Source organism: Fundulus heteroclitus, chromosome 3 (genome assembly GCF_011125445.2).
Source record: "Fundulus heteroclitus isolate FHET01 chromosome 3, MU-UCD_Fhet_4.1, whole genome shotgun sequence".
Lineage (NCBI taxonomy): Eukaryota > Metazoa > Chordata > Actinopteri > Cyprinodontiformes > Fundulidae > Fundulus > Fundulus heteroclitus.
The window spans coordinates 7,148,958-7,163,214 of NC_046363.1; the positions used below are offsets into that span (position 1 = coordinate 7,148,958).

The 14,257-nt window shown below is 45.0% G+C and overlaps 1 protein-coding gene across 3 annotated transcripts in view; it reads right to left on the reverse strand.

Annotated features, from left to right (window-relative positions):
* oxr1a (oxidation resistance 1a) overlaps positions 1-14,257 on the reverse strand; it is a 214,533-nt gene that overhangs the window by 17,802 nt on the left and 182,474 nt on the right. For all 3 annotated transcript variants that reach the window (XM_036129399.1, XM_036129408.1, XM_036129405.1), the window contains 2 exons: positions 5,882-6,034; positions 2,949-3,133 (listed from right to left, as the gene is read on the reverse strand). In XM_036129399.1, coding sequence (XP_035985292.1) covers positions 2,949-3,133; positions 5,882-6,034 — 338 coding nt within the window. The remainder of the gene's footprint in view (positions 1-2,948; positions 3,134-5,881; positions 6,035-14,257) is intronic.

A 14,257-nucleotide genomic window follows, 5' to 3' on the forward strand; every position in this document is an offset into this window, starting at 1 on the left:
CACACCATCTCTCTGTGTTCTCCAGAACCTGGATGCATGTTAGCAGCTGCCACTCAGAGCTCAGCTCCTCCCTGCCCTAAAACCTCACCGTCAGAGCAGTGGGGCGCTGGAGCAACATGGCGGAGAGTTATGTGTTACTTCTTCACTAGAAATGTTCCTCCGAAAGGTGATGCTGATTTGCTGTGAACTTATCCTTAGCCATGGTTTATAAGGGATTGGAGAAGCCAGAGGCGTGGCTTGTGTTTTGGTCTACAGACCGTGCTCTAGCACCACCTAGTGGTGAAATGTCACTTATTGCTCCTTTAAAATACACTGACTGGTACTACCTTGATTGTAAAATGTGTTTATTTTCCAGACAAATATAGTGCTGGACAGAAAACTTTCAAATGTTTCAACATTTTGACATATTACACCCACGAATTCCAATATATTATGACATATGTAGTGCATCATTGTGAAGTGGAAGAAAAATGAACCAACACAGAACATCACTGTAGACGCCATCTTCAGGCTGGTCAGACCACATGGATAGCTGGGTGGACTGGAGAGCCGTTTTCATTTTTATGGGAAATCTTTGTAATCCATGTCTGTGCCATAAAGGCATACTATGCAACATTTTTCAGTTAATTAATGTCTTCCATACTGTTTTGGATGATTAAATGAGTCATTTCAGGTCGAACTAAGGTTTTCTCGGCCGCCCTGGTGGTCTGTGGGGGAAATACCGTACTTGCAAGAGCCCTCGGCCCGCTCCTACAGGCTCAGAAGTCTCGTGCAAGACCGCGAGAGTCGGTCTTGCTTTACGGCGAGAACTCCATGTGTTTTTGCCCTGCCATTCAATATATGCACGCGCGAAAGCAACAAAGAACCGCGTGTTAACGTCAAATAAACATGCAAGCATATCCAGTTTATTATTATTATTTTCTTTTTTTTTTTTTTTTTTTGAATGTTGCCGAGGCTGGTAGCGTGAGTTTGGCGGCCGCCTCGCCAAGATAGCGATGCAGGAAACTTATGAAGTTCATACTTTCATTGTGTTAGTCATTGTTTGTACTGCCGTTTTTTCCACTTTTCGTTGCGTTCGCCTGTCTGCTAAGCTCAAAACAACCGCGCCTGGCTTGACGGAGGAACCAGAACAGCTGAGCATCTTTATGACAGTGCACTTTTACTTTCGCCCTCTGGGGAGAGCCTCGCTGGAAAAATCAACCCCGGTTGCATAGTATACCTTTAAAATACAAACAAAACTCAAGCAAGTTTTCTACCGGGTGGCGTCTGCACCACATGTCAACACAATAAATCCGAGCAACCAGCTGAAATTTAAGCTTGGCCTGATCCACCAATATAGAAGGTGAGATTAACTAATTGAATCTTAGATTTAATTTCACTTGCTGAACCTTTCAGTAACCACATTAAACACCGGACGAGTTCAGAAGAGAAGTGGGAGCTGTCGCTGCTGAACCCTCCCACCCTGCCATGTACCGTTGCCTTCAGGAAGGCGGTCCAGAACCATCAGAACCTGGACTAACAGACTCAAAGAGCTTTTTCCTGTCAAAGCCACTGCTCCCCTTTAGACGCTCACTTGCACCATTTACTGCACTTTATAGCTCTAATTCCACCCCATGCAACAAAAAGGGTTCTTATTTGTACTCCTTTATGCTGTGAAGGCTGTGATGCCCTAAACAACAATATTGTATAGACTCCTGTGTGTGCGTATAATGACAATAAAGACCGTTCTTATTCTGATTCTAAAATGTAAGCAAAGATGATAATCGAAACAACAGGAATCAGCCTCAGCCCAGAAAGGATCAGTGGGTGTTGGCAATGGTTGGGTACATATAGTAGTTTTTTTAATCTACAATATTTCCAGGTTAGACTTTTAGTATTGAAAGGCAGCAAATTGTTATTTGTAATTATTTGTTGCATGATATCCTGTATTGGAATGAGTAGATTATCAGTCATTTCAATCTCTAGATGTGCAAAAGACATTTAGCTGTAATTGCAGCTAAAGGTGGTTCTACGAAGGATTGCCTCAGAGGGAGCTGAACGCCAAAGCAAGCCACACTTTTCAGATTTACACTCGCAATAAATAGCTGCCATCCACATATCACTTTCCTTCTGCTCTACAGTCCTTCACACTTGTGGATGCAATGTCCCTAAACGGGTCAAATTTCAACAGGTATGAACCCCATTTGCAATGCATTGTGATGTTCGGCCTCATTTAGGTACCCCGCTGAGATGGGACTCGTCCTAGCTGCCCAGTGTTGTGTTCAGTAGGACACACGCACACACACTAAAGAAAACCAGGCCAGCCAAGAGAGAAGGAGAAAGAGAAGACACAGAGGACAGGCCTCAGCTGAGAAAACAGCTGGACCTGGCACAGGAACCTGCCATTAGCTACAGCCAGCCAGCTAAACACAGCTCCGCCCCAACGGAAGCAGGCAAACAGCCGCTCATCAGGCACCGCGGCATTTATCCCTGGCATAAAGTACATCTGTCTTCAGAGGCACTAAAACAACCCAAGATAAAACAAATAAAAGGACAAACGTTAAGAACAAAAAAGACTTGTAGAAGGAAACGGGCGAAGTGCCTGCTTTCTGCTGCACAATGAGGTAAGCAATCACAATGTAGGAGGGCGAAGGCACACTTCATTAACCCTGGTGTAATTGCTGCTTCTTCTTTATGTAGGTATGTGGGGAGAAATAAGTAAACAGCGCTGGATGGTGAGAATGAGCACATGATTACAACGAGGCAGCCGCGTTTCCGTAGGTTCAGTCCAGGTACACACAGAAGATGAAGACGTTGCTTTTGTTGCCGAAACACCTGATGTTAGACGGTTCATTTTATGGGTTCATTGGCGGTGTGGTTACGTATGAAACCCTTTGCCCCGACACCGGCAGGCTGCCACTCCGACAGAACAAAATATCCAAGCATAGTGAATGTCCTTTTGTCCTTACTCGGGGACCGCCTCTCTGATCTTTGGGTCGGTGATCTCCTTGCAGACGGCGGCGGACTGCACCTCCTCCAGCGGACACATGATGCCGTACTCCTCGCATCCGTGGGCCTGAACCAGCGGATCCATGCGGTGGGGGTCGAACATGATGTTATTGGGCGTCACCAACAGCACCCCGCTCACGGCACCCTGACCACACGGGGGAAACAGAGACATAAAAATCTCCACCCAAACATACTGTAACAACAGACGATGCAAAGGTAGAGCGACAACATCCTCTGCAACCCACGGTTTTAGAGCACACAACCCAGTGATGCATAAGGATGACAGACACAATAAGTAACAATAAATCACGATCAATTAAACATCTGCCCATAAAAAGAAACATTACATTTTGTGATGCTCAGACCTGCAGATTGTAAAAAGGGACATTTTAAAACCTTTTACTTTGTGCAAGAAGCTAATTGTTTTTTGAAAGGGCTCAGCATAGACACCCATCTAGTAGAAGCCTTTGATCAGCTAGAATATTTCTGTTTCATGAAGAGATCTCAGTCTGCAGATGTATTCTAAGTCCTTCATACTGATAACCAGCAGCAGCAGCTATGTGCCTCGGTTTGTGTGCTTTTGTGCTTCGGTTAAGCCACCAAACCACTTGTTACATTACACTCTACACAGAAGCCACAGCCTGGCCAGCCAGACTGACTTACGGCAGAAAACACGTCATATGAGTCTGGAAAGCAGCAGGTAGAGCCTGATTTCGAAGGCGGGACTAGCAGGGTCAGCGGAAACAGGTTAGAACCAACCAGAGATCTACGGATGTGACGCAAACTCCAAGCGACACGTTCAGTTTTAGCTCTTAGAGCAGCTGGTTGTTGAGGTTTCACAGATCTATCCAGCTCATTCAGGACATAATAATGAGCGTCATTGAAACATCGCTCTGTTGTGGCTGCCATCGTGACTGCCATGGTTAGAGAAAAGCGCTGCTGGATTATGGGCTACGCGTCGTAAACTCCCGCGCCGTGAGTGGTCCGCTGAGTGTAGACTGGAGAGTCTGAGCCTGCCCAGACTGACAGGCTGCGTATTGAATGCACACGGTGTAAGTGGGTCTGGCTGGCCAGGCCCCAGAAGCCCTGTAGAGCATCTTCAGCATTCGGCAGTCTACATCAAACGGCTCTGGCTCTCCCTTCCTCTGTATGAGTTTTAGCCGCTATTTAGAACCACCCTAGCAGTCAACGGGACTCAGTGACAGACTGCGGGCCGCCCACTGGTGGCAGTCAGACTGGACGATGATGGGTTGGACATCACAGGAGACAAAGGACAAAAAAAATAACCATAAAAAAAAAAATATGGTTTCGCGTCCACACACTCACACACAAAAAAACGAAGGTCGGTTCTAGTTTAGACCGTAAACGTTCTAAATCAAGGAGGAGTTATTGACTGCCTGAGCTTTAAGTGCTTTGATCTGATGCTTGGGAGTGAATCAGATGCCGTTCGATACATGGATGTGTGTGTGTGTGTGTGTGTGTGTGTGTGTGTGTGTGTGTGTGGATGAATGAGTGGGAGCAGAACAGCTGTCGGGACACACACGCACACTTTGACAGAGGCTGTCCTGCTTTTTAATCTTGGACATGCCATTAGCAGCCTGCCGTCCGCCCTGATCTGAAGCCAAGCACAGCCGACAGCCTACCAGAGACGGCCTGTGATTGGACAGCACGGTTAGCGTTCTAAATGAAAATAAACGCCTTTTTGGCATTTTTTCTTTACACACTGAAACGATTTTTTTTCTTCTTTTTTTTGTTATCACAATGCAATCTTTTTCCTGTGTTTTCTTGGGCACAGCTCTCATCTTTTGTGCATTGCAGTTTTTGGAAACGTGAAGCATGTGTGGCAATCTGACATCCATCCTGACTGCATCCAGCTGTTCTCAGGCTTCAGATGAGCTGATTTAAACTCATTCACAAGCTCAAACATGCCCTTCCAGTATGAGCATTTTCTGTTCTCCTTTTCTGAAGGAAAACAAAGAATAAAGATAAAATTGTTCATAACTAAAATTGTTCATTACTTTTCTCCCCCATCGGCAGCTACTACATTGGAATTCTGTTTGATTAAACAAATCAAAACTGAATGAGCTCAATATTCATACGTTTCGAAGAACAACAGATTTTTACATGACTTAAATCAAACAGCTATTGAACAGAAATGTCTAAGCCTCTGTTTTTGTCACTTAACCAGAGCACGCTTATGTTTATTAATCGCCCCCACGAGGAATAAATATTGCATGACTGAAGTAAAATTGATTTTTTTCAACAATTAGTTTTCTTCAGTAATCAGACGAGTCCAAGGATGACCTTTGGGCTCCAGCTGGTTCATGTTTAGCCAACTCACCAAACTAGTTTTTCCCCTCAGCTGCTGAACTCCACAGGGGATGAAACATAAAACACGCAAGGCTTTTTTACATTGTGATGGGGACTATGAGGAGATCATGTTTTTGTCACTGATCTAAGCAAAAGTATAGTCAGGCTGACTGATGCCTGAAAAAACAGATATTCACCTTTTTAAACTTTGATTTCAATCCTCCTGATCCAAAACTTGCCCACTGGCTCCACTATGGAGTGTCTTTGCCGTTTGTCCTTAAATATTCTTAAAACGCAGGTCTGACTCCCTAATAATGAAACATTTAGTCTTTAACCTGTAGAACAACGTAGCCCTGATTAATGACGCTAAGCTGTTTCGTAGGAAGCTAAAATCAGCTTAAATATTAAATGTATTGAGTGTTTGCAGCTGGCAGCTCTGCAGCCTACTTCATCTCTTAGTACAGCAGCAATAGAACCACTTTCATCCACTTCTTTTTCATCCACCACACGTAAGGGTAAGCGCGTTCGCAGCTTTTCGGGCAACTCGTGCTCGCTGGCTGCAGCCGTGTTGCCGTCGTCTTACCATGCCATCAGTGATGTACTTGCAGTTGATCTTGAGGAACTTCTCGGTGAGGGCCTCCTCCTCCTCGGAGGTGGATGAGACCACTCTGGACTGGCGCAGAGCTGAGAACACCGGGGGGTGAACGCCTTCCGGTTTTGGGGGGGCATCGGGTTCCTGAAGGTAAAAAAGGAAGTGGTGTTAATAAAAAAAAATAAGGGAAGGTAATAGTCTGTGATTGAAAGCTTTTGTTGCAATTGGTTGCACTAATGAGGCAAAATCCCTTTAACAAATACAGGATTGACAAATACCCTCTAGATAGTTTTTTTTTTCCTTTAAATTGCTCATAAATAACGAGCTCTGGAAGAAAGAAAATGCATGCCCTGGTTCATTTGATAATACACAGCATGACTAATCTGCGTCTCATTCGATCACACGAACGTGTTCGAGTCTCCCAACGCATCAGATCTTTTCTGCATAGACGGACAATGTGGTTAAAGAAAGCCAGCGAAGAGCCAGAAACAATGAGCATCCTGTGCGGCAGAAAGCCGCGGCCGTAATGAGCTGAAAACATTCAGACGAGACCACGTTAACATGCCCTAGAGTCAAGGCTGGACTTCATTTGGAGTTATTAAACGCGTTGGTTATTTATTGACTATAGTAGGAGTAGTTCAAATAGAATATTGTTACCTCAAATAACACCACTGGAGCGACCCCCCCCCCCATAAGTAGGCACAACACCCCCAGGGCCAAAGGAGAAGCAAAGCCCCAACCGTCCAACTGCATTTCTGTCTCCTTGGATGTTTTCTATTTTCATACCTGGGGATTTAGCAGTCCGACTCTTTTCAATGTCCTCGTTATCGTTTTGCACGTTGCGTTTATTGTTTTTACGGCTTTTCGGCATACGCGGGCATTTTACATTTGTTTGCATCCGTTGGTTCATTTGTGGAAAGGTGTGTTCCAGGTGAAACGCAGACTTACTAATCCAACCAGGACACTAATGGAGCGTTCACACCCATTGTGTTTTGAGGTGGATGTGCGTCTAGGAGCGTCGAGAGGTCCTCCGACACGTTTCAACCGTCGGGAGCGGCGCGTTTTGAGATTTCAAGCGTCTGGGTGTTCGAAGCGGCACACCCTAGAGTTGGAAAATCTGAACTCTTGCAGAGAGTCACATAGAGATTCCTCTATGTGACGTAGTGGCGGATTTTCTGATGGGACGGAAGGAAAAACTCATGGTCGGAGTTTGTGCCCATCCTGTTATCTATGATTAGTCAAGCTGTCACTACAGAGACAGTTAAGGACCTTGCCTGGAGGAGGATTGGTGAGGACCTTGACTTTTGACACGGTAAATATTTCCCCCACATTTGAGGAAAAGAACAGCGCATCAGTCCAGTCTGTGCACACTTTGCTGACGCTCTGCACAAGTGTCCAAGTACAGATGTTGGACGCTTTGTTGACGCTCAAATTGAATTACAAAACTGCTTTGAGCTTAAATTCAACTACACCACACACTTTGCCCTCTTTCTTGCATTTCTGCAAAAGCGCTGTACATGGTGGATAGATAACTGCACTCTAAACACACCAGCCCCATGGTGGAGCATGGGGGTGGAAGCATCATGGTGCAGGGATACGTTTCTTTAGAGAGTTCAGGGAAGCTGGTGGAGTAGTTGAAAGATGGATGGAGCTGGAAAAAAAGAGGAGAGACTGGAGAGGAGGTTCACCTGCAGACCTGCTGGTGTGACTGACTGGACAAAGGTTGACAGGATTGGGGGGGAGGGGCATCGGCGCATTGGGGGATTCAGGGGTTGATATGGACAGGACAAGAAAAAGGTTTGGATACAAGATACAGAAAAAGGAGATCCAAACACAGAAAAGAAGGATACAGTTACTGCCAGAGGAAAGGAAAATTAGAAGCGACAGCAACAATGGAAGGGCATGATTTGCAAAAGGACAGAAAAAAAGCAAGACTGTGGGCAACATGTAGGGGTTTTCGTTTGAGGATTTTGGCCACGAAGCGAGGAAGTTAAGGCGTAGAAGAGAGACTCTGCAGAGAAGAGCTCAGAGAAGAGAGTCAGAGCCCGTAACAACTGTCTGCTGTCCTTTTGACACCCACCCCCACGCCTCCCCCTCTCCGTCTCCCAGCGCAGCCGACAGACTGCCTGCAGCTACTAACCCACACCGACACAAGCAGCTCAGACGCTGGCTGCCTGGGAAGCCTGGTTGGGGGCTCTAGGAAAAACAAGACGGATGACGAACTGAGAAATCTGAAGGAGCAATGGAATCAGCTGGAGATCAAAACCATAAGAGCAACAACAACAGCAAAAAAACTGCTCCTTTGATCGGTGGAGGCTTCCACTAATAATGATCCGTGAAACAATCGGTTGGAGTTTAAACAGCTCGCCGTGCGCTTCCGCTCAGCTTTTGAAGTGAGTCACTTCTGAGCTGTGACTCATTTTAAGCCGAGCTTCCCCTGCGCAGGTCGAACATAAGAGGAAGAGGCTGGTTCACCTGCACACGTGCAGCACACACCTGCATTTAGCCAAGTAGGCACCAGCATCCAAACACGTCAGAAACAGACCGCTGTTCCCCCGTCATTACGTCTGGCACGTCTCAGAGAGGGGTGTTATGTGGTGGCAACACGGTAACACCCATCCACCATCCCACACGTTCTGCCCATCAGCTGGCAGCTGTTCACAAGCAATACACAAACACGTGGATGGAGGTTTGTGTATTGTCCAATAAAGACTCATGGAGTCTTTATTGGAGCAAAACAAAAAACGGAAACAAATACGACGAAATGTCAATGGTAGGAAGGTTCTTCTCTTATTCCGTGTTTTAATATGAAGGTCCTCTAAAATGGCAAAGGGATGATAAAAACTGGTTCTAGCCAATGGAGCTGTTGCGATTCTTATTACTGAAGGATTAGGAGCTTCTTCTCAGAATAAAACAAAGTCTCTGTCAGACCAGCAAAGCCCTGGCCCAGAATAGTGCTGTCAGCTTCAAACCTATCCCTACTATTGGATTTCTGACAAACAACACTGCAAAAAAAGAATAAAAATGTACATAAAAATGTATTTGCCTTTGATTTGAGCAGGTAAATAAGATAATTTGCCAATGGAATGAGCATTTTACCCCTAAAATAAGATAATTAGATATACTGCACTTGAAATAAGATGACGGAGATGAATTGTTCCTATTTTATGTGAAAAAATATTATTCCATTGGCAAATAGTCATATTTGCCTGCTCAAATCAAGGAAAAATACTTTTATTTCAAGAGAATCTTTCTTATTTTTAGTTCTATTTTTGCAGTGAAAGCTTGTCGAAGGACGCAACGCCTTGTCAAATGCATACCGTATATCTGCAGGGGCCTTTCTCCTTTCTTTTGTTTTTATCTTCCAGTTTAAATGACCATTATAACATTTGGCTTTCAATTGTAGGCAGTTACTGGAGTATCGTAACAAGAGCAGTGTCTGCAAGCATAGCATAAAGTCGATAGACGGCACAAAGTGTCCCTGGATAGGACCCCGAGGTCCAGTTGAGGAGAGTGAAGGACTGGTTTGGATATCGTAGCATCTCAATATTGGTCTGAAGCAATAGCCTCAATCTGCTATAAACCAGCAGGGATGAGCTCCTCTCCCAGCTGCCTGTGGTCATTCATACATAATTATTTAAATGGGAGATATTCACTAACCAGCTGGTCACACAAACCCTCAGAAATTGCTACATACACCTCAACCCAGGAAACCAGCTCATGGCATCTCACAGGGTTAACTGGGGCCTGTGGACGTCCATTAAATTAATTCTCAACACTTTCAAAAAAAAGAAAAAAGGAAAACGTGGTGTAAAGGCACCTTAAGTGTTTTGTAAAACACAATATGCTTTTCAACCAGAAAAAAAAGCTCCATCGGCTCCAGGATGAGACGCTGACCCATAAAGAAAACTTAATGTAGCTTGTTGTCTCGGTTATGAGCGATGGAGCAGATAGATGGATGGATGGATGGATGGATGGTCTGGAGATCCGATTAGGATTTTCTAAATTGTCCATATATGTTCCAAGGGTATATCTCTTCTAGCTTGAGAATATCTTTTGATCCTCCATGGGGAGGTGGAGAGGTTCCCGATTTCGCTACTGTACCCAGCGACTGGCTTAAGACAGGAGAGAGATGTAGAGCTGGTTAAGTTCCTATCGTTTCTACTGCAGCGAGTCACTCTCACAAACGTCAACTTCTAATTAATTCTCTCCCTGCACAGCGCTAAACACCCAACCGGAGTTCATGCCCTCTAATATACCGCAGTTAGTGTTAACAGCCGACTCACAATGTGACAATATATGCAAATTAATTTAGGAGATTTTTGTCCTTGTATAATTTAAGCTGAATTAATCTTTCCAAGCAACCCCCCCCCCCCCTCAGGGAACTAGTCCCACGGCCTGAAATGAATGATTTAAAGTGTAGGCTCGCCACAACCGCTAACAAGCACAAAAGGGAAAGTGCAGCTCACAGATCAATACGGCTTTAGGCACCGCCGTGCCAAAAATACTTCACATAAGACGCAAATATTGCTTTTCTGTTTCGATCGCTCAATATTTGACCAGTGCAGGCCTCCGAGGTTTCCAGGAGGCGTACAATATTTTCTCAGCCGGTGCCAGAAAGTGGTTCTTCGAGGTAGAATACTTAACGCTCCGACCCGTTATTACATCCTGCACAATAAGCCCTGTCTAGACAACCAGAGCCGTAAACATGGTGGTGGTGGTGGTGTGGGGAGGGGAATCAAAAGCAGTAAGGTTGAGATAAACTGAAACTTAGTTAAGGTAAACAATCCCCTGCTCCTGGAAAGCAAAGGATCAGTTTTATCACATCTCTGCGTGGCACAAATGTTCTGTAGATTCAAATGTGAAGAGTTTGACAGCATTAAGGTCCGCTGACTGATGGGACCTCTTATGACTTTCCTTTAGCAGTCCCTTTCTTTCCCTTTCTTCTCACCACCCTCACACATAAGGTCCAGACTTGCGACGTGCACCAATAATCAGTTGTAGCTTTAAAAGAATCCAGCTAAGCTGTAGATATCTGCTGCTCCTCCAGAGTTACCATGCCTCCTGGCTGCTTCTCTGGATCATGCTCTCCATGACAGGCCTTAACTGGGAAACACCCCATTTGCAACTTTCTCCCTGGCCTGGCTGCTGTGATCCTGACGCTGCTGACACAAGTGGACTCCAGCTACTAACAACAGCACCTTTAAAGGCCGCTGGTTGCACCGGATCTTATTCAGTGGCGATATTAGATACAGAACACACAAACAATGGATTCAAACTCAACCCTTTACTCAAACAATCTTTTTACCAAAACTGCAAGTTTAAAAAAGAAAGAAAAAAAGAACATGTGCTCTCTGAACTCTTTAAAGTGGGCGGGGCTTGGTTCCTGAATCTGAGTTTGTGATTGGTTGGGAGGATGTAATGACTAATGTTTACCTACATGGCTCGAATACTAAAGAAGAAAAATTTTTTATTCTATTGAACTTTGTATTGACCCTTTTTTTTCTATCATCGATATACGTCTATCGATCGATATATATTGTTATTGAATCGTCGTCCAGCCCTAGTCTTTAGCAGCTCATGGACTCATTTTCAAGTCAAGAAGTCAGGTGGGAGTCTGCAGGACTATGCAATGAATTTATGTAGCACTTTGTCTCGATTTTTCACACACAGTCTGAACATACACTGAGGCATGTAAAATGTAACAAAATATCTTGTGAAAAAGATTCAAGAGAAAATGAGAAGCATTTTAATTATTTAGTAGCAATGCTGCCAATTACAACACCAATTTAGACCTTTAATGAACAGTGGACTGGATATACAGTCCAACTGGAAGAAAGGAAGCGTTCATAATGTGATTTATGCTTACATGTTGGGTACGGATTAGGACCGGCAGACTCAAATCTCAATATTCAACAGTCTGAACAAACTAAGAGGGTTTCTTAGCTGTTGAACCGACCCATCCAGTTCTTGCACGCTAAAACGATGAACAAACTAAGGGGCTACAAATGGATGGCAGGGATTTGCATCCGAAAACTCCTCTGGGATCTGCTCATATCCCCAAATTCATCAGAGGAGTACTGGAGGCATGACGCTCTGAAGTGACACGTGTGGTAGAGGTAAACTATAGGGCATTATCGCTTTAGATTCACACCCATATGTTTCCCTTCAACCACACTGAGAACTGGCAGGGGAAAAATAACGGAGGAGCGTGGGTTTTTTGTTAATTACACACTCAGTGGAAGCCACACAAAAGGACCAAGGCCGGAGAAGAGAAACTCTGGAAAACATGTTTAATTCATCTCTTTTGACCTTGACGGAGGTTCATCCAAAAATCAACCTTACAGCTCCCCCTAGTGGGAATTGAAGCCTACTGGAATAACAGAAGCACAGAATGATTGAGCTGCATCAGTTGACTAAAGGAATAGGTATAGGTATGCTGGAGTCACGTAGGATCATGGTCAGGCTGGAACGCTGATGCGCGGCTACACACAACCTTCACCATGTTCTCACATTAGAAATATTAGACAATTCAAATGGTGTGGGGAGGCATCAGATATCCAGGTAACCTAAACCAGCTCTGATTCGTTCACAACTATTTTTAGATGCCGTCGCAGAAGAAAGGAAGGAAATAGGCGAGGGGGGGGGGGGGCAATAGCAGTGCCAACAGAGGAAGAGATCTCAGTAGTGGCTGCACCAGCAGGGTAAACGGGCTCGTGCGCGAGCCTGCGTGTCAGTGTGAGCACGAGGAAGGTCCGGAGAGTACAAACAAGACAGATGACCACAGAGAGACCGTGCCAGAGAACGCAGGCTGCCAAATACTCCGACGACAGCAGGCCAGTCAACCCAAAGTCAGCCCTCTACTTGTGCACGTACGCGCTCGCGTCCTCGCAAACTCACAGAACCAGACAGGCGACCAAGCAACGGTCTGTGCTGTCAAGGCCCGCTGCAATTCTCTGCCAACACCAGCAGGCCCACAGCCAAAGCCGGGCCAGGAAGGCACTCCAGGGCCTTCTTAACTGTCTTTAGGCTCCTACATGAAAAAAAAAAACTAAACAAAAAACACCAACAAACAAAGCGAAAAATCTTGACAGGAAAAAGCCTTTGTTTAGAAAGAAGCAATCTTCTTCGCGCTGCTTTCAAACACGGCAACCTGAGCTCCATTATTCTACAAAATGACACGACACAGGTAGACAATAAGATAAAGTGATTCATGTGCTGGAAGGGCTTTTTCAAATTTCTGAAAGGAGAAACAAATAGTTTTTTGTTCCTTCTATCTGAGAGCACACGTTGGGAAGGATTGACACAAATTCTGGGTTTAATTCTTTACACTTAGCTGCTCGGCTTGAGGCAGACTCGAACAGTAAGTAGTCGACTGCAGCTGGACGGACGTCAAGCAGAACCCGGCCACGTGGGGCTGCAGCAGCACCTCATCAGGCAGAGGTGCTTGTCCCAATTTGCACACTTAGTGACGCTGCAACCACAATATTTACTGCATTTGTATTACTTGCACCCCCCCTCCCCACAATCTCTATGTTGGTGATTAATCTTTGGTGATGAGCTCCAAGTCTTTGAGGATGGAAAAGTAAACCTCCCTGCCATCACTCTAATCTCCAGCTCCCTCAACAGAATCTCTGTCGGGTTTAAGTGGGGATTTTGGACTGGGCCAAGCCAAAACATTCATGTGAAATCAAAGACGAACTTTTCGGGCAACATGCAAAAGCTGCGTGACGGAAAATGAACACCGCACATCCCCTTGAACACAACCGCCCTACAATGAAACACGGTGGTGGCTGCATCATGGTATGGGAAGGCTTTTCTTCAGCAGCAACACCAAACCTGGTTGGAGGGGATGTGGAGCTGGATGAAGCTAAATGTAAAAATTAACACTGTAACAGACATGAGACTGGGGTGGAGGTTCACCTTCTACCAGGACAGACACCACAAACATACGGCCAGAGCTACTATGGAATGGACTTTACGCTACTTTGAACAAAAAAAAAGGGAAAAATTGCCGTCTTTTAAATTTCTAGAGGCAGACCTCAAAATACCTGCAGCTGTGCCTACAGCACAGCTGCAAATAGTCTGGTTCTGCAGACTATTTGAGTCGGGCGAGCTGAATGCAAATGCACGCTACGTTCCTGATACTTGGAAGAAATGTTGTAAACCACCACTTTATGCTGGTCTATCACATAAAATCCCAACGGAGAACATTTAAAGTCTGTCGCTGGAATGTGACAAAATATGAAAACCATCAATGGGCATAAAAACCTCTATTTTAACAGAACCCTTATTGAAACAGACCAGTGACAGCGCAGAGAAAATGAATCTGCTCTGCAAAGCAAACCCTGAACAGCTCAGATTCTT